The 19,451-nt window shown below is 41.0% G+C and overlaps 1 protein-coding gene and 1 non-coding gene across 3 annotated transcripts in view; one reads left to right on the top strand and one right to left on the bottom strand.

Moving 5' to 3' along the window:
• Window positions 1–19,451, bottom strand: part of Blm (BLM RecQ like helicase) — an 83,321-nt gene that overhangs the window by 48,606 nt on the left and 15,264 nt on the right. Inside the window, exons 2-7 of one of the 2 annotated variants that reach the window (XM_051148796.1) lie at window positions 15,163–15,267; window positions 13,045–13,742; window positions 6,447–6,579; window positions 5,484–6,154; window positions 3,026–3,217; window positions 519–637 (exon numbers count right to left, since the gene is read on the bottom strand). In XM_051148796.1, the coding sequence (XP_051004753.1) occupies window positions 519–637; window positions 3,026–3,217; window positions 5,484–6,154; window positions 6,447–6,579; window positions 13,045–13,742; window positions 15,163–15,263 (1,914 nt within the window). In that variant the 5' untranslated portion in view covers window positions 15,264–15,267. Of the gene's footprint in view, window positions 1–518; window positions 638–3,025; window positions 3,218–5,483; window positions 6,155–6,446; window positions 6,580–13,044; window positions 13,743–15,162; window positions 15,268–19,451 lie in introns of those variants that run through there. The other variant, XM_051148798.1, reaches the window with a different exon arrangement.
• Window positions 8,873–8,978, top strand: LOC127192568 (U6 spliceosomal RNA). The gene has a single exon (XR_007831034.1). It is a non-coding gene; the product is annotated as a U6 spliceosomal RNA (small nuclear RNA).

The raw sequence follows: 19,451 nt of genomic DNA on the forward strand, positions 1-19,451 counted from the left end.
ATGATGTGATTCACAACACCGTCGTCAATTCTTTTGCAATGTGAAGAACTTAATAGAATGTAGCAACAGCTGTAATTCCTTCAGCCCAGTAATGAAGAAAAAGACAGGTGTACAAGCACACCCATGTACATAGGGAAAGAGAGCCATGATCTCACCTTAGCCAAAAAAAGAAACCTCTTTATAGTAGAAACAAATTACATCAGCAAAATATAGGTTAAGAGTTCTCACTAAAATACATTCTTCTAGAAGAATAAAATCAGACTGAATTACAGACGGTTATCTGAATCAAAATGTTTTAACACATGTGCTTCACTCTACAGCTTAACTGTATGCTTTATTTATTTAATCTTATTTATATTTTGCAGTATGCTAGGCAAGCACTCTGCCATGGAGCTATGTACCCAGAATAATTTGTGAATTATTCTTATATCTTAAACAATAGTTAACAAGATTTCCTAGCTTATTGGAAAGTGTTTCTAAGGCACAGTTTTTATTAATAGTTTTATGTAATAACCTACATCGAAGGAAGTCAGTTTTTGGACTTGATCTACTATTAGTGACCTCAAAGGAGAAATGACAACAGTGACTCCAGGAGAAACACAGGCAGGTAGCTGGTAACACAAACTTTTACCACCTCCTAAAAGACAAATAATGAAAAAATGTCAGCTTTCATCTTGAGTATGAAGGTAAAAGTTACAAAGGAAACCAAATATAATGTTTAAAATAATTAACAGGACACCAACCAAACAGGATTACCTACAGCAATTAGCCATAATGAATTAAACAAATTCTTTAGGAAATTTAAATAAAGCGCAGTTTTTCAAGACATCTTGTATAGATATATGCAACAGTAAGTGCAAGAAATGGAAGTCAAGCGAACTGTTTAAAGCAATATAAGGGGCCTCTAAAAATCCTAAATCTAGGACTAACATAATTAATATAAAAATTATTCCTTTGAAATGAAAGGGTAAAACTACATGTGTACTCATTTCCCTCTCTGCCCTGCTCCATGTTGGAGCTCAAATCCAAGGCTCTGTGCAGGCATTTGCTCTACCAATGAGCTACACCTCCAGCCCTGAAGAACATATTTTAAAATAACTACATGATTATATTCCAGTTAATTCGTAATTTCACCGATATACTAATGGCAAAAGCTGGGCTAGGTAGTTTTTAGGACTAAAATTTATCTTAAAAATATGTACTACATCCCTTCTTTTCCATATAGTGAGTAAATTTCATTCTGGCATATATGCAGACATGTCAAGAAAGGAGTGGGATGCTGAGAACAGAGATCTGCTCTACCACTTAATTAGCTGCATGGACTCAGACATGCCCTTTAACCTGTCTATGCCTCAGTTTCTTCATCTATAAAATGCATGAGGCCAGTGGTTTTTAAAAAGTTGTCTAAAAGAAATTTTATTTGGAATCTTTTTACTTTATCTGTCGTCAAGAGGCTGAAATCAGAAAATACCTCCTGAAGCTGAGGAGAGCCACTGAAAGCTCTGGTTAGATGACTGTCAAAGTCAGTGTCAGAATTTTCAAGGACCAAACCAGGGTTGAAATGTAGGCACAGTGTCACTAAGTTAATAAAGTCTGAAATGTGGACAAGCCACCATTGCCTAATCTTTAAAATAAAGTTTGAGGGCCTGGATAAAAGCTTGTTGTACAAGTCTGATAAGACTTTCACAGAGCCGGGGGGCATGGTGGATCTCTGTGAGTTTGAGAGCTGTTACACAGAGAAACCCTGTCTCAAAAAACAAACAAACAAACAAACCAACAACAAACAAACAACCCAAAACCAAACCAACCAACCAACCAAAAAAAAGCCAGGTTGTGGCGCACATCTTTAATCCCAGCACTCGGGAGGCAGAGGATCTCTGTGAGTTCAAGGGCAGCCTGGACTACAAAGTGAGTCCAGGACAGCCATGGCTACACAGAAAAGGCCTGTCTCAAAAAGAAACAAACAAAAACAAAACAAAGACTTTCACATGTATGCCCTGGCATGCTCATAGCCCCCCAATGCCCCACATCACAATGTAAAAAACTATGTGATGTTTAACCCAGCTTGAAAAAATTCAGATGTCTAGTCAACAGATGTGATAATAAAAGCAGCAGCAATTGGTACTTGCTAAAGGCTCTGACAAGACAAGCAACACACAGGAGGTCTATATGGAGGAACTAAACCTGCTTCCTAGCATAACTCCTTAGTTAACATTCTTTGTTGCTGTTACTGTTGTTGTTGTTGTTTAGAGACAAGGTTTCTCTGTGTAGCCCTGGCTGTCATGGAACATGCTCTGTAGAGACCAGGTTGGCCTTGAATTCACAGATCTGCTTGTTTCTGCCTCCTAAGTGCTAGAATTAAAGGCATGCATCACCAGCAGCTTAGCTTTAGCTAACCTTCTTATGTATTGAATTTCAAATAACTGAGCAGCTCTTACAGGCTTTTATAGCAATGCACAGACCTGGTCTCTTCAAAACTAAGGCTAAGAAAGAACCTTGCAGCATCCTTTTCATTGGATCCTCATCTGTGAAGTGGGCACTGTACTCCTAACTGTCCTGAACATGCCCATAGTGAAGCGGCTTGCCCGTGGGCCACCCCTCCCTGGTGAGGGGCAGAGCTACACGTGAATGTCATGCCTTCACCCCGGAGCAGATGATCAGAACCATGAGGCAGTACCATCAAGGTACCAGCCAGAAATGGCCATGGTTTCTCAGATCCATTTTCTGCTCCCTTCTAGGTTTATTTAGATTAGAAAAAAGAAAAATTCCCAAAGAAAAGTTCTACATCCGGTCACCCAAATGAGCTCTCAGTTAAAAACCTTAAGGAGCTATGAACTTTATCATACCAACACCAAAAGAGAGGCTGAGGCAAGAGATAAATTTCCTTAGTGTAGTTGGGGGGTGGGGGTGCTAAAGGGTCCCTGGACAATAAGAATAGTGTGAGGTGTTGTGTTTATTTCTATTAAAGAGCTCTCATTTCCCATCTGCCAATGGACTCCTGCCAATTCTTACCTAAAATACGTACCAGTGGGCATTAGGATAAAGCAATCTTCACCAAGCAGAGCAGCATTGATCGCCTCTAGCTGATTAGTTCTAAAATTATGCAAGCCAAATTTCTTATGGAAAATTTTCATCATTTCTTTTGTATGAGGAAAATTAAGACCTTGAAAATGTTCATGCTTCAGATTTTTTGATGATAAATTTTGTGTCAACTTATCTACAAAACAATCAATATTTAAAAAACATCAGTGCATTAATATAGTAATATAGTTTAGCATTCACCTTTCCCCTGCAGAATCAATGGCACACTTTAACTGTTTACATGGCTTTTGTCCCAAATGCGTCTCAGATGTTCCTAAGGGCCTAAATCAAGACCTTCCTGCAGCCCCTATCAATACAATTTGTTCATCCTTCCTCTTCAAGATAATCATATCTTCTAATTGCTTTCTTTCATTTCTGTGGTGCTAGGGAGCAAACTTAGAATTTGTACGTCCTAGGCTGTAGTGTACTATCACCAGGACACAGCAGTGTACAGCACACAGTGAGCTGTATCCAGCCGGCTTTGAACCCCCTTTCTTGGCTCCACTTCTCCTGCTCCTTAACTTTGGAAGAGGCATTTTGGGATTTTTGGATTGGGATTTTTTCTCGTTCTTATTTGGAGTTTTTCTGGTCCTGTGATCTTAAACATAATCTGTGTGCAGAGAATGACTGGCTGTTTCCTGACATCCTCCTAAGTTCCCACCCTACAAACATCCAACTGGCTAAAAGACACTACTTTCTTTTTAAAGCATTTTTATTTATTTATTTATCCTATTTTTATTCTATGGATATGAGTGTTTCTTCTGCATGTAAATCTGTGCACCACATATATAACTGGTATCTGAGGAGGCCAGAAGAGGGTGTTGGATCCCCCTAGAACTGAGTTGCAGACTGTTGTGAGCTGCCGTGAGGAACCTAACCCAGGTCCTCAGGTGGACGGCCAGTGCTCTTAACTGCCTTTTTCCGGGCCCTTCCCCCCACCCCCTCCCCCAGACATGTCCTCTTGAATGATTTTCTAACAGTTTTAAGTTCAACAGTCTGAAAATAGTCCTTCTCGACCACTTTCTAAATGGAATCGGCCTCCTGACTTCCCTATTTCTGTGAATGGTGTCACAGTCAGCCAGGTCTGAAACCTCAGTGTCACCTGAACTTCTCAGATACTTCTTTCACTGTCTCTCACATCTCTCCCTGCTGGCATTTTCACAGGGCCAGCTCTGGTTCAAGAGAACAAGAGGCTCTCACACACCAGCTCTGGCAACTCCTCTCACTTCAACACTCAACTGTCTCAAAGATAATTGCAGACATCAAGTATGACACATTCTAACGTACCAAAATAAATCCATTAGCGGCTATTTTAAAGGTCAGCAGCATCACTGTAAGAACAAACTCAGAGCTATTAAGTCATCGGTGGCAAACATAGGGAGGGTCAGGTGCTTCATAAAACTTTGCACATGTATTCTTGTTCGGTAAAAGCACTTTGAGATAGCTTTATAGGCTGAGGTAAGGCTTTAAAATTAATTCAGACTTCACTCTGAGGCCGTTGCAGTAGCTTAGTTCATTCCTCATTAACTGCCAGATCCAACATGGGTTCTCTGAAATCTTCCCAGAGCCCAGCCCAGGACATGGTGCACTGGGAGCCTTTCCTGAGCAGTTAAAAGATGTTTGTTTGTTTTAAGATAGTCTCATGCTATAATCCAAACTCACTGTCATGCTTCTGCCTCAGCCTCCCAAGCGTGAGCCACCATGATTAACTTAGTATTTACTGATTTTCTGCTTTCATATCCTTCTTATGCTGCATCACATTTTAATGTTATAAGACATGAAACAATTCTGTACTTTGTAAGTGAATTACGTCTCACTATCCAGAATTCTGAAAATTTACACATTTTGACGGTATAAACTCACCTATTTAGGCAGGCGTGGTGGTACACACCTTTAACCCCAGCACTTGGGAGGGAGAGGCAGGCAAATCTCTGTGAGTCTGAAGCCAGCCTGGTCTGGCCTACAAAGTGAGTCCAGGACAGCCAGAGCTATTACACAGAGAAGCCTTGTCTCGAAAACAAAACAAAACAAAAACAAAAACAAAACAAAAAAAACCTTTTATTTTGCCTATCCCCAAGTCACTAAAAATTTGGCACCCATGAGCTTTATTGTTTTAGGGACTAGAAAATGTTAGTTTAAAGGCAAGGGCATCTGTGATGACTTTAGAGCTTTACCACAATAGGCTGTAATTAGACATTTGTAAACCTACAGCTGCTACAGAGACAAAGAGCAACTTGCTTTTGAAATTGTGATTTGTAATTCAAATCATCAGTAGAAATTTGCACAGAAACAATGTGGTGTTCAGGCAATGATGTGCTGCTATGCCTTTTAGCATACAACTCTTATTTTAGACAGTTTTGTTTTCCTATAATATTTAAGCATTCAATTTATTTTAGACTTACCAGTGTGATTCTGACTTGACTCTGTGAGGTTTTTATTCTGAGCAGTTGGTGCCAATGGAAGAGCCATTGTCTTGGCTGAAGAAATCTTCTCTGATAGAGATTTAACTGGCCCACCTTCCTTGATAGGTGGGTAGGCAGCTGTGGAAGATTTGATGGCTGAAAAACTGTGCATTATGTTTTCCCAGTCATCATCATCATCATCATCATCAAAGTCATCAATGTTAAAATTATCAATATCATAGGAGGCCTGGACTTCACTCTCTGTGTTGTTTCTTGAAGCAGCATGTTTTTTCTCATCTTTCCCAGTGGTGCTTGTGAGAATACTTCCTGGGAAATCAGTGCTTTCGGTTCTTTTTTCTGTCCTTAGTGTTTCAGCTGAGTTGCCACTTACAAAGGACTTCTGTAAATGACAATTCAACGAAGGCCTTTCAAAGGGATGCTCTGGGGTGGCTAGGAATCCTGTCTTTCCTGGAGTAGTGGTCAGTAAACATTCCTCAGTGGAAAGGAAGTGTGAGGGAGGGGATGGTGAGTTTAACTCTTTAATAGAATGTCCCACAGGGCAGGAATCACCCTGCACAGTGTTACCAAGTGAATCAGGCCTGGGCCTACACAGTAAACCCAGAAGACTGATATCATTTTCATTAAAATCCGCTTCAGCCAGGAGCTTCCTTCTGAAGAAAAGAGAACACATTAAATGTAAAGAGTTTGCTATAGTAACCACAAATTTTACCTTCATGTTTAATCCCAACAGAAACTATAGAAAAGTATGTCTTTTTTCCCCAGCCTCAAAAATTGTAATATAAATCTTAAACGAATGGTTTGAAAATGAGATAAATCTAAAACTTAAGTGATATAACTATCACCCTTACGTCTGGCCACCCAAAGCCTGGACACTTTGCCCATTTCTTCACTTGGAGCAGTGGAACTGCAACCAGATCTCTTCCAGGAGGAAAACCAAGGTACCTTATGCTTCGCTGTTGAAGCAACTCGTTCCCACAATTCAAAGCTTTCAATTCATCAACAGGAACAGTATCAACTAATCGACAGATGCGCTCCATCACGTCAATAAGCTGCTGCTGCACACTCATCTGTCTGGCTATAAAGCAATTATAAATAAATAATGATGCTGGAACCCAGAGCCCGAAGATGCTAGGCAAGTACTCTACCACAGCACACCACCTCACAAGACCCTCCACCCTTCTCTTTACTGAGCCATACAACTAAGAGATGTAATTTTAAAGGAGCTGATGTTTCGGATGAAGGGAAGAAAACAAATGTTTCGGGAAAACAATATAAGCAAAGAAAGTGTACACTCAACTTCATATGAAGGAGAAAGTCAGTTTACATGGGCTCCAGGAAAACAGTATTCTCTGCAGGCAAGGAAATAAGAAAGGACAAAAATGCTCAGAGAAGAAAAATGAGACTGCATGGCTGCAGAAGAAAAACAGGCAGCAAGGGTCAGAAAGGAGATAAGAGGGAAAAACGGGCATACAGAAACAGTGGGGGGGATGATCTTTATGAGAAACACCCAAGAACTATGAGGAAAAGGACATGGCTGTGAGGTGCCAACCATGGCACTGCTGACTTCTTATGTCATTTTGGTTTTCTGTGTAAAGAGCCTCAGACTGAAAAGAAGAGATTGCACAGTGGTCTGATGAAACTCAAAAGCCAAGGAAGGCTCACGAAGATGCCAGTCCCTACACAGTGGAAAGGAGCTCAGATCTCCCTGCTTGACAGACCACATACCACCTCAGACTACAAGGAAAACCCTTGACCAAGACCTCAAAGGAAAGTGAAGACAGACAACCATTGTTCTGACTGGGGGGGAGGGGAAGGGGAAGGGCGACTGCCAAAAGCTACAAACTAGAAACCTTCATGTGACTCAAGACAAACTCTAGAACTTATTATCAAGATGTTGCTGTGTAGCTCTACAAAGAGGAAACAATTATGGAATTAGGGAGAGTTTATGAAAACAAAACAGCCCTCTTACTGCTCCTTCTTTGGAAGGATTACTAGCCTGGCAGATGCTAGCTGCCAATTCCTGAAGGCCTATAGCACACTTTGGACTCTAAGAACTCTCCAGCAAGGTAGGCATTAGTCTCTTCACTGTCTACAAGAACACCTGGGAGCAGGGTGTGGGGCTGTGTGCCTATGATCCCAGCTCAGCAAAGCAAAACTCAGTAAGGCCCACAGAGGTTTAGTTAAAGTGCAGTCACTCTGTCAGGAGCAGGAGACGGTTTCTACCACAGGTCTTACTTAAAGCTTATACCCCATCCCTTCACTCTTCCTGCCTCAGACCTTGCTATTTCTAGAGTCCTATACCTAGTCTTTTGTAATTCCATAGAGAAAGAAGAGAAATATCTTGAAGAAAGGTTCATAACTAGGTGATGTCAGCTAGGAGAGAAGTCTCTTGTGAACTGAAGGTCGCTGTCCATGTCCTTATTCTTGAAGCCAATACAGAAGAGCAACCTAGAGATGGGGAAACAGGCTCGTACCATGGTTATCAGGTGAATTCGAGAGACTCCAGACTGCTGGTTCAAATCCTAGCTCTGCTGCTGCCATTTAATTATTTAATTCACCCGTACCTTAGTTTCCTTATCTCTAGTAAGAGATCACAGCAACTTCCTTAAGGAAAAGTTGAGGATTAAATAGTTTACATCATTGGGCTCTTAGAAGAGTGCAAAACAGACATTTCAAGGACACTTCCAGTAAGAAAAGCAAGAGACCAAAAATGAAATAAAATAAACTTGGCGAAAAAAAAAAAAAAAAAAAAAAAAACCAAAAAAAAAACAGAGAACACTATACACACATAGGCACTTGCACTATGCGAAGAGTATGGATGTGTCTCATGAGTGTCTCATGACCTACAGAAATAAATACTCAGAGAACAGAAAAAGAGCTCCTGGGTTTCCAGGAGCTGAATAAATAAAAAACAATAAATTAGGATTGGAGAGATGGCTCACAGGATAAGAGCACTGGCTGACTGCTCTTCCAGAGGTCCTGAGTTCAATTCCCAACAACCACATGGTGGCTCACAACCATCTATAATGTGATCTGATGCCCCCTTCTGGCAGGCAGGTGTATATGCAGGCAGGGCACTGTACACATAATAAGTAAATCTTTAAAAAACAAAAACAACACCCCCAAACAAACAAACAAAATGACACAATAAATTTTTAAAAGTTAATGATGAAACAACTTTTAGCCATGTGTGATGGTGCAGGCAGTTTAATCCAGTTTCTCAGGAAGGACAGGCAGCTTTCTTGAGTTTAAGGCCAGCCTCAACTACATAGTGAGACCCAGTTTCAAAACAGCCTGAGAAAATTTTTATTAATGCATAGAAAACACAAGAGATATCTTAAAAAAAAATAATAATAATAAAAATTAAGGCGCTCACTTCAGCAGCACATATACTAAAATTGGAACAATACAGAGAAGATTAGCATGGCCCTGAGCAAGGATGTCACGCAAATTCGTGAAGTGTTCCATACTTTTTAGCTAAAATAATCCTATATAATAAAAGATCCTCCGGAGGAATCTCCATACCTTATCTCAAGCTGTACTATAGAGCAACAGTAATTAAACCAGCATGGTACTGGCACAACAATAGGCTGGCTGATCAATGGAATCGAATCAAAGACCCAGAAATGAATCCACACACATATGTTCACTTGGTTTTTGACAAAGAAGCCAAATCTATTCAGTGGAAAAAGGATAGCATCTTCAACAAATGGTGCTGGTGTAATTGGATGTCTACATGTAAAAAAATGCAATTAGACCCATATTTGTCACCCTGCACAAAACTCAGGTCCAAGTGGATTAAAGACCTCAACATAAAACCAGAGACACTAAATCAGTTAGAAGAAAAAGTGGGGAAAAGTCTGGAACACATTGGCACAGGAGACAACTTCCTGAACAGAACACCAACAGCCTAGGCCTTAAGGTCAACAATTAATAAATGGGACCTCATGAGGCTGAGAAGCTTTTTAAAGGCAGGAGATACTGTCAACAGAACAAAGCGACCACCTACAATTTGGGAAAATATCTTCACCAACCCTACATCTGACAAAGGTCTAATTTCCAAAATATATAAATAACTCAATAAATTAGACACCACCAAACCAAATAACCCAATTGAGAAATGGGGCTCAGACTAAACAGAGAATTCTCAACAGAGGAATATCGAATGGCTGAGAAACACTTAAAGAAGTGCTCAATGTCTTTAGTCATCAGAGAAATGCAAATCAAAATGACTCTGAGATTCTTACACCCATCAGAATGGCTGAGATAAAAAATTCAAGTGACACCACATGCTGGCAAGAATGTGGAGAAAGAGGAACACTCATTGCTGGTGGGAATGCAAACTTGTACAACCACTTTGGAAATCTATCTGGCGCTTTCTCAGAAAACTGGGACTAGGGCTTCCTCAAGACCCAGCTATTTCACTCCTTGGAATATACCCAGAAAATGCTCCACCACACAACAAGGACATATGCTCAACCATGTTCATAGCAGCATTATTCATAATAGCCAGAACCTGGAAACAGCCTAAATGTCCCTCAGTTGAAGAATGGATAAAGAAAATGTGGTACATATACACTATGGAATACTACTCAGCTATTAAAAACAAAGAAATCCCGAAATTTGTGGACAAATGGATAGAACTAGAAATGATCATACTGAGTGAGTTAACCCAGAGGCAGAAAGACTCACATGGTATATACTCACTTATAATTGGGCACTAGCCCAAAAGGCATGTCCCAGGAAAGTCTTCACTTACTAGGAGATTGGGATAGATGTGAGGACATCCTAACTGGGTTCTAGGTAAGAGAAATATAGGAGGCGGGCGGTGGTGGCATACACCTTTAATCCCAGCACTCGGGAGGCAGAGGCAGGTGGATCACTGTAAATTCGAGGCCAGCCTGGTCTACAAAGTTGGTCCAGGACAGCCAAAGCTACACAGAGAAACCTTGTCTCGAAAAACAAAACAAAACAAACAAACAAACAAAAAAAGAGAAATATAGGAGATGGGGAAATAGAAGGCTCCCGAGGGTCCTAGAAACCTACAAGAAGAACAAACAAACAAAAGGAATGCACAGAAGATGAAAGGCTATTTCCTGTTATTGACCCCAAAGACCTATTGGCAAGACACGTGGGATAGAAGAAGACAATGATGCTCACAACCCTGACCCTGTGTTAAGCTAATGTTCATGTTCATGTCTTAGTTAAAGAACATTAATAAAGAAAGGAAAGATGGCCAGGCGGTGGTGGCGCACACTTTTAATCCCAGCACTTGGGAGGCAGAGGCACGTGAATCTCCGTGAGTTCGAGGACAGCCTAGACTACAGAGAATGTTCCAGGACAGCCAGAGCTGTTACACAGAGAAATCCTGTCTAAAAAACAAAAAACAAAAATAATAAAAGGAAAGATGGGGCTGGAGAGATGGCTCAGAGGTTAAGAGTACTGCCTGTTTCCTCCCAAGATCCTGAGTTCAATTCCCAGCAACCGCATGGTGGCTCACAAGCATCTATAATGAGATCTGGTGCCCTCTTTTGGCCTGCTGGCTTATGCACAGGCAGAATACTATATAAATAATAAATCTTTTTCTTTTTAAAAAAAAAAAAAAAAAAAAAAAAGAAGAGCCAGGCACGGTCGCACATGCCTTTAATCTCAGCACTTGGGAGGCAGGAACAGGCTGATCCAAGACAGCCAAGGCTACACAGAGAAACCTGTCTCAAAAAACCAAACCAAAAAAAACCCCCCAAAACAACAACAACAACAACAAAAACAAAAAGAAAAGGAAGGAAAGATGAGAGAAAGGAGGGAAGGGAAGGAGTGAGAGATGAAGAGGAAGGAAGAAAAGTAAAGGGTGAGTTGGGTGTGGAAGCTTATAATCTTAATTTCAACAGGAGACTGAGGCAGAAGTATCAAAAATTTAAGAGCTGGGGCTAAAGAGATGGCTTAATGCTTTAAGAGCACTTGCTACTCATGCAGAGGGCCTAGACTGGGTTCCCAGCACCCACATGATGGTTTATAACCATCTATAACTCCAATTCCAAGGGATATGGTGCCCTCTTCTTACCATTGAAGGCACAAAGCACACACACTGTACACATACACACAAACACACGTGCAAAAACACTCATACACACACCATCTTAGTTAGGGTTACTATTACTTTGATGGACAACATGATGAAAAGCAACTTAGGAAAAGGTATTTCATCTTACAACTTGCAGTCCACCATCCAGGTAAGTTAGAGCAGGAACTCACAGAAGGAACCTGGAGGCAAGAATTGTTGCAGAGACCATGGAACAATTTATTAGCTTGTTCGTCTTATTTTCTTACTGCACCAAGGGCCATCAGCCCAGAGTTGGCACTGTTTAGCGAACTGTGCCCTTCTAAATCAGCCATCAATCAAGAAGATGCACCATAGGCTTGTCCATCAGCCAATCTGATGGGAGAATTTTCTTTTTTCCTTTTTTGGTTTTCGAGACAGGGTTTCTCTGTGTAGCCTTGGCTGTTCTGGACTCACTCTGCAGACCAGGCTGGCCTCAAACTCACAAGAGACCCACCTGCCTCTGCCTCCTGAATGCTGGGATTAAAGGCGTGCACCATCATGCCTGGCTGGTGGGGGAATTTTCAATTGAGAGTCTCTCTTTACAAATAACTCTAGCTTGTGTAAGTTGACATAAAACTAACAACATAAAATAAGAAAAGGAAACATTTTACACCACTCTACAATCAATGCTTTTGGGGCTTAAGCTAAGTATGTATAAGAATTAAAAAATTAAAGCTTAAAAATTACAATGATCTAAAAGTAGTTATCGAGGAAGTGTAAATTTTTTGTGAGTTTGCTTTAGGCTAGTGCAGTGTTTATAATGTAATGAAATGGCTAGCATCATCCTAAGTCTCTGTCACTTTCCACTCACTCAGAGAAGCTTCCAGTTCTACCAGTTCCATTCATGGTTTGTTCTTTATTCAGTATATAAAATTTTTGAAAAAAAAATTGGACGCTTATATTTACTGTACCTTTTGTCTATCTAGAGATGTTTCTCAGAACATATCCTTGTCACTAAGAGATACATGACTGCAGTAAACAGGATGATTAGAAATTACCATCAGCATTTGGTGTGTAATTTATGGTGACCAGTAAGAAATGACACATACAAGAGGGCTCACCTCACTTTTCAGTTCTATCAGCAGCTACTCATTCAACCTCTGTGAACCTTTCTTCATGTAGAAAAGCAGAGCTAACCCTGGCACAGCAGATACTCAGAACCTCAAAGACAAAAACTGTTCTATTCACCACTATTCTCAGTGTTTAGCTTTAAATTAAAAAGCAGTGTAAGCCGGGCATGGTGGCGCACACCTTTAATCCCAGCACTCGGGAGGCAGAGGCAGGCGGATCGCTGTGAGTTCGAGGCCAGCCTGGCCTACAAAGTGAGTCCAGGATGGCCAAGGCTACACAGAGAAACCCTGTCTCGAAAAACAAAAAAAACCAAACAAACAAAAAAAAAGCAGTGTAAGCACACTGAGATGAGAATGAGATAATGGCTACCTCTTTCACCTCCCAGGTGAGTTTTTAAAGAGTGACTTTCCTGAGAGTCTTTCCTCATGAGCTCTTCAGAAGCAGTGTCGTCGTCGTCGTCATCGTCATCGTCATCGATGCAGATCACGTCACTGCTTAGGCACTTATCCTTGTGATCCTTAGTTATGTCCACGTGCAGGCTTTCAGGGGAAGGAGTCAAGTCAGCCTTTGCTGTAGTTACTTTATGAAGTGGTGGGTTAAAAAAGTTTTTCTTTGTCTTTTTCAATTTCTGAGCAGTGCTTACTCTTGCAACAGGATTTTTGGTCAGTGAAACAAACGCATCTGATTCTGAAATATCAAAGTCATCTATGTCAGCCCAATCATTGAGGGAGTCTAGTGAAGAACTAAATTCTAATTTCTTGAAAACAGCAATGTGGGGTTTCTTTGCAGCTGGGGTTTTTGGGGCAGTGCATACAACTTCCTGAGGAATCTGTGCCCCGTCCAGCAGTGATGCTTCGGTGCAGGTCCCCTTGGTCTGCTGTCCTCCAGAACTTTTAAAGAAGCTATCAATCATTGACTGCTGCTTTGGTGTGTGGGGCGGAGGCTCAGTGAATGAAGAGGTCTCAGACACACTCACATCTTTATCACTCAACGCAGGTGTTTTTACCACAGACACACTAGTGACAGACACATCGTTCTCTGATGTTTTCTTTTTAAAAGTAAAGCGTCTGAAAAATAATGGAAAAACTGAATTAGATGAATTCGTTTGTTTGTGATGCTGGGGACTGAACCCCGAGCCTCGTGTATGCTAAGCAAGCATTCTACCATAAATTACAACCCCAGTCCTAGGATGGATCCATTTCGATCTTGACAAACTCATTAGTCTAAAAACATCTTTTCAAATACAAATTACACTTAAGCCTGTCCTGGTGATGCACACCTTCAATCCCAGCACTCAGGGAGGCAGAGGCAGGCAGATCACCGTGAGTTCAAGACCAGCCTATTCTACAGAATGAATTCAGGACAGCCAGGGCTCTACACACACAGACACACACACCCTGTCTTCCACCTCCACCCCAAAATATTACATTAATTGTATTACAAATGAGCACAGAACCCATCTCCCTCTGTGGTTTTGAAAATTCACCAGGCATTGTAAATCCATTTGGCTGCTCTGATCTTTCCCATTCAGAGGCTAATTACTGGGCTTTGAGAGTTCCCAGGCCAGTCCCACACCTTATTTCTCAGGCTGGCAGTCCTTCAGAAGAGACAGAATGTGTGAAAAAAGTAAGAGACTCAGAGTGGCTTTTCCTCCTCTGACAAAAAATATTAAGGGAGAAGAGTTAAAAAAAGAAAGAAAGAAAGAAAGAAAGCCTGGGCATGGTGGCGCGTGCCTTTAATTCCAGCACTTGGGAGGCAAAAGCAGGCGTATCTCTGTGAGTTCAAGTCCAACCTGGTCTACAAAGTAAGTCCAGGACAGCCAGGGAAACCTTGCCTCAAACAAAAAAAAATCTGCTGAGATCTAAAGGACATAAAGGAGGCAAGAGACTTGCCGTCTCCTGAAATTGCTGACATGAAGGTCAATAGTGACTTTAAAGCAACGTTAACGCCAAGTGCCTGGAGCAGAGCTTGCGACCTGGTAAGGGCACAACCTAAATACAAATCATAATTACACACCTTAAGAACTTGGGGTATAGCTTGCAGGAGACAGCAGTTGTTTCCCTACATAATTTTGTGGAGCACATGAGATTATATTAAAGTATAATATCTGCCCAAATCTACAAGAAAATTCCTTACTTGTTTATCCAACTTTACTGGACAAGTAATAATGTGCCAGGGCCTGTGTAAAGCTAGAGCAATCACACCCAGATCTGCTAGCACCTGCTCTACTATTATTTTGCAAAATGGGAAAACCACTGAGCCCCTCATCTCCTCTGTCAAATGAAAGAGCTGGAAGAAGCCTGGTGTGGTAACAATCCCAGCGCACAGAGGCTAAGGCAGCACTGCTGCAAGTGTGAAGTGAGGTGGCCGGAACTTCTAGGCCAGCATGAGCTACACATGGGATCCTCCCTCAAACAGACCTGAGAGACAAGAGCTCCATTTGTATGACACCTGATTTGCCGTGTAAACGAAAATGAATATACTTACGAAGATTTTGGTTTTGAAAGGCTGAGTTTATTATTATTAAGTTTTCTGGCTGAATGGCGCTGCAGTTGTTCTTGTAGATTGTTCTGAGGAACGGCAGCCATGATCCTAAAAAGGAAGAGGGCAGCCATTAGTGGAGTGAGGTGCTTTGCATCACTCTGTGTATTGAGGAGGTAAAGGACTTGACTCAAAAAGGCGCCCAAAGTAACATGCGTTTTCTGCTTCTTTTATTTTCCTTTTCTTCTGGTTTTTTTGTTTTGTTTTTTTGTTTGTTTGTTTTTTATTAACAGATTGCTTTAACATTTACATCTGGTGACATTTAAAACATAATTTTTAACTAGCTAAAGATTTACTTGCATAACAAGTAAATGGCCTCATTTCCCTTTTTTTCAGTAGACCCTAAAATCAGCACATTGTGGAGAAGTGATGATTAGGAAATGCTTGTAGGGGGAAAAATGAGACCTGGCCTAGGCTTGGAGGATAAATGGGAAGTGAAGGGGGGTGTGGGGAGGAACGATCAAAGCAAACTAGAAACCCAGAGAACACCCAGTAAGTGAATTCTCTGTCCACAGGTTAAAAAATCCAGTAAAGAAAGAACACCCACACCCAGGGCAAAGGTTGACCAGCAGGAGAGCACGTTGCGTCATCATCTGGCTCCAGCCTAGAAAGAACAGTTCACCACATACACTGTGTGTAACAAGTTGCTGCTCTGCTTAGCTTTCACCCAAATAAAGCATAGCTCAAGCCACCTTGAAATCATTGAGCTAAAGAAAGACAACTGTGATCTGTGAAGTTTTTTTTTTGTTATTTCAGATGAATTAAAATCCCCTTTCCCACTCTATTTGGATTTAAAGCAAAATAAGACTATTAGCGTGCATGTGCACATGTGCATGATGAAGGGGAACACTTGCCACCACACACATGTGGAGGTCAGAGGACAACTCTGCGCAGCTGCTTTCTTCCCTTCTATCTTTATGCGGTTTCTAGGGATGAATCCTGGTCCTTGGTTTGCAGAACAAGCTTTACCACCGACCCACTTTACAAACTGTTCTGTCGTCGTCCCCCCCCCCATACAAAATGTGGTGGTTTGACAAAGAATGGCTCCCATACGTGAATGCTTAGTCACCAGGGAGGGGAACTCTTTCATAGGATTAGAAGGACCAGGAGGTGTGGCCTTGTTGGAGGAAATGTGTTATTGGGCATGGGCTTTGAGGTTTCAAAAGCCCATGCCAGGCCCTGTCTGTCTGTCTGTCTGTCTGTCTGTCTGTCTGTCTCTCTCTCTCTCTCTCTCCCTCCCTGCAGGTCCAGGTGTAGAACTCTTTCTTAGCTACCTCTCCAGCACCGTGTCTGCCTATGATGAGAATGTACTCTGAAACTGTAAGCAAGCCTCCAGCTAAATAGGAGTTGCTGTGGTCATGATGTCTCTTCACAACCATAGAAGAATGACAAAGACAGAAGTGTTTCACTTGAATGAGGGATAGTTCTGTTATCACATTAGGCGTAATCATAACCTGACTAAATATACAATGCATTTTGTGATTCTATGTGGGATAGTCCTATCATGTAGGTGTAATTATAACATGGTTATTGTTTTCATTTTGGAATTAAGTATGACATAAGGTAGAAGGCAAGGGCTGACATCCCAAGCTGCTCTCTGACTGTCACACAGGCACTGTGGTAGGCACACACCTGGGGGTGTGGGCAAACACACACACACAAACCAGGTGGGGATTCTAAACAATGAAGCATTCTTTACCTCAAAGAGTGACCACTTTTCTCCAAGTGCCGTATGAAGGCATAAATTAAACATACTCAGTGTCTCTCAGTCCAATGCAATACAACATCCCAAAACCGTTAGGAATGTCAGTGTGGTCCATGCCTGGCCAGTGGCATTCATTCCAGATAAATCAGAGTCACAACAATCACAAGTACAATTTGGGAAGTGATTAAAAATGTCTTTTACATGAAAAAAGAGACGTTATGACATTTTAACTGCAAAAAGCTACACTACACTGAGTGCAGAGCATACACATAATGCACGCACGCGCACACACACAGTCAGGAAACACAGGATGTGGTGGAACACAGCTCTTGTGTGTGAAGGAAACTTATGTTAGAGTGAGAGTCTCAAAAAGAAATAAAGTAAAAGTAGTAAATCAAACTGGAAAACCATATCCAAGCCACGCATGGCAACTCACACCTGCCATTCCAGCACCTGGGAGGCTGGGCAGAAGGATCACTGAGTTTGAGGCCAGATTGAGCTAGTTAGCATGTGTGTCATCTCAAAAAATAAATGATGAAAAGAATAAATGAGTATTCTTATTTGAACTATGTCTTGACTTAGTAAGATTTCAAATCAGAAATAAGAGAAAGCCTATAGTATTTAACAAGCAGATCATGACATTCAGGGATAGTCTTCTTTTATTTTTGATGGTACTGAGAACTGAATTTAGGGCTTCACACACTCAAGGCAAGTGCTCTATCACTAAGTTGCATTCTTAAAACTTTAATTTTAAGAAAGGGTCACACTAAGTTTTTTAAACTGACCTTGAAACCAAGATTCTCCTGCCTTAGCCTCCCCAGTAGCTAATTTAGAGACCTGTGACACCAGCCAGGGTCCTAACAGGTCATCTTATAAAATTAGGCCAATTGAAAAAGTATGTCCAGCCGGGTGTGGTGGCACATGCCTTTAATCCCAGCACTCAGGGTGCAGAGGCAGGCAGATTGCTTCGAGCTCGAGGCCAGCCTGGTCTACAAAGAGAGTCTAGGACAGCCAAGGCTGCACAGAGAAACCCTCCAACAAAAAACAAACAAACAAACTTTTTTTTAAATAGAAAGAAAAAGCATGTCTAGGAGCTGAAGAGATGGCTTAGCAGTTGAGAGTGCATACATGCAGGCAGAACACTGTAAACATCATAAATAAATCTTTAAAAAAGAAAAAGAAAAAAGGAGAAACAAAACGAAATGAAAACAGAAGGCAAACCAGGTGGCACAACAGCACTTGGGAGGCAGAGACAGGAAAATCTCTGTGACTTTAAGGCCAGACTACACAGTGAGTTCTAGGCTAGGTTACACAGACTGTCTTAAAATCAAATCAAATTAGTAAGTAATAGATAAATAAATAAACCTCTTCAACAACAGACACGGCAGAGAAAACAGGTTTTTTTGTTTTTATTTTTGTTTTAAAGGATGTGGGGGGTTCCTTTTCTTTTAAATAAATGAAATGATTTTTAGAGCTATCAAAATTAGGACTACCTTCTCTTTCTAGGTTAAACTCTCCTTTTATTCTTTTTGTTGTAACAAGACAGCTATTTCAGAATATCAAGAAATGGACTGCCAAAACCACTATTCTAAGACACTTGGTGCAACAGTCAGACACTAAAAGTGGAGGCTTTAGAAAGTTGTTCCTAAAAACACAGCTGAGCTCTGTGAGCCTCAGCAGGTTACTGTCTGTGGGGAAGAGTGACCTTACCTTGGGCAAAATGGTAAGCTTCACACATGAGCATCATAACTTCATAAAGCTCGACTGGGGCCCTAGAAACAAGGAGCTCTCTATCAAACCAAACAATTTCTGGTCAGAGCTTTAGACAGGCCTCTCATTAACATTATATGCTCTTTTAAATATAATGCATATGTGTCTTCTGCAAAAAGTGACGTAAGGGTTAGTTTTAATTATCAACTTGACAGAATCTAGAATGAGTTGGGAAATGAGCCTGTAAGTATGCCTGTGAGAAAACATATTGATTGCATTAATTGAAATGGGAAGGTACATCTTAATTACGTGTGGGACATTCCCTAGGCTGGGGATCCAGAATGGTGAGTGGGGAGGGAGCTGAGCAGCTGCATTCGCTCATCCCTCTGCTTTCTGACTGTGGATGCTATGAGACCAGTTCAAGCTCCTGCTGCCTTGACTTCCCTGAAATGATAGACTATACACCCTTGCTCCCGGAAGGGACTTTTGTCAGGGATTTTATCATAGCAACAGCAAAAAAAACTAGGACAAGACATGTAACACTCTGTAACTTAAAGTGGAAAAACAGCTGTCCAAATGTATTCCTGAATTAATTATGGTTATCAGAGTCTTAAAGCCCATTTTTTCCTAAGAATCGTCCCATTTACCGATTAAAAAAAAAATAGGTTTGTCTCACTTTTTAAAAAATCTGCAGTAAAAATGTAGTCAAGTAATTCTCAGCCTTTTACAAATAGATTATGGTTCAATAATGTCTACTAGGCAAAATTAAGCAAAACAGTTGGTAAAAAAAAAAATATGAATAGAATCTACATGTTATATC

The sequence above is a fragment of the Acomys russatus genome, chromosome 7 (assembly GCF_903995435.1).
Source record: "Acomys russatus chromosome 7, mAcoRus1.1, whole genome shotgun sequence".
NCBI classification, from domain to species: Eukaryota; Metazoa; Chordata; class Mammalia; order Rodentia; family Muridae; genus Acomys; species Acomys russatus.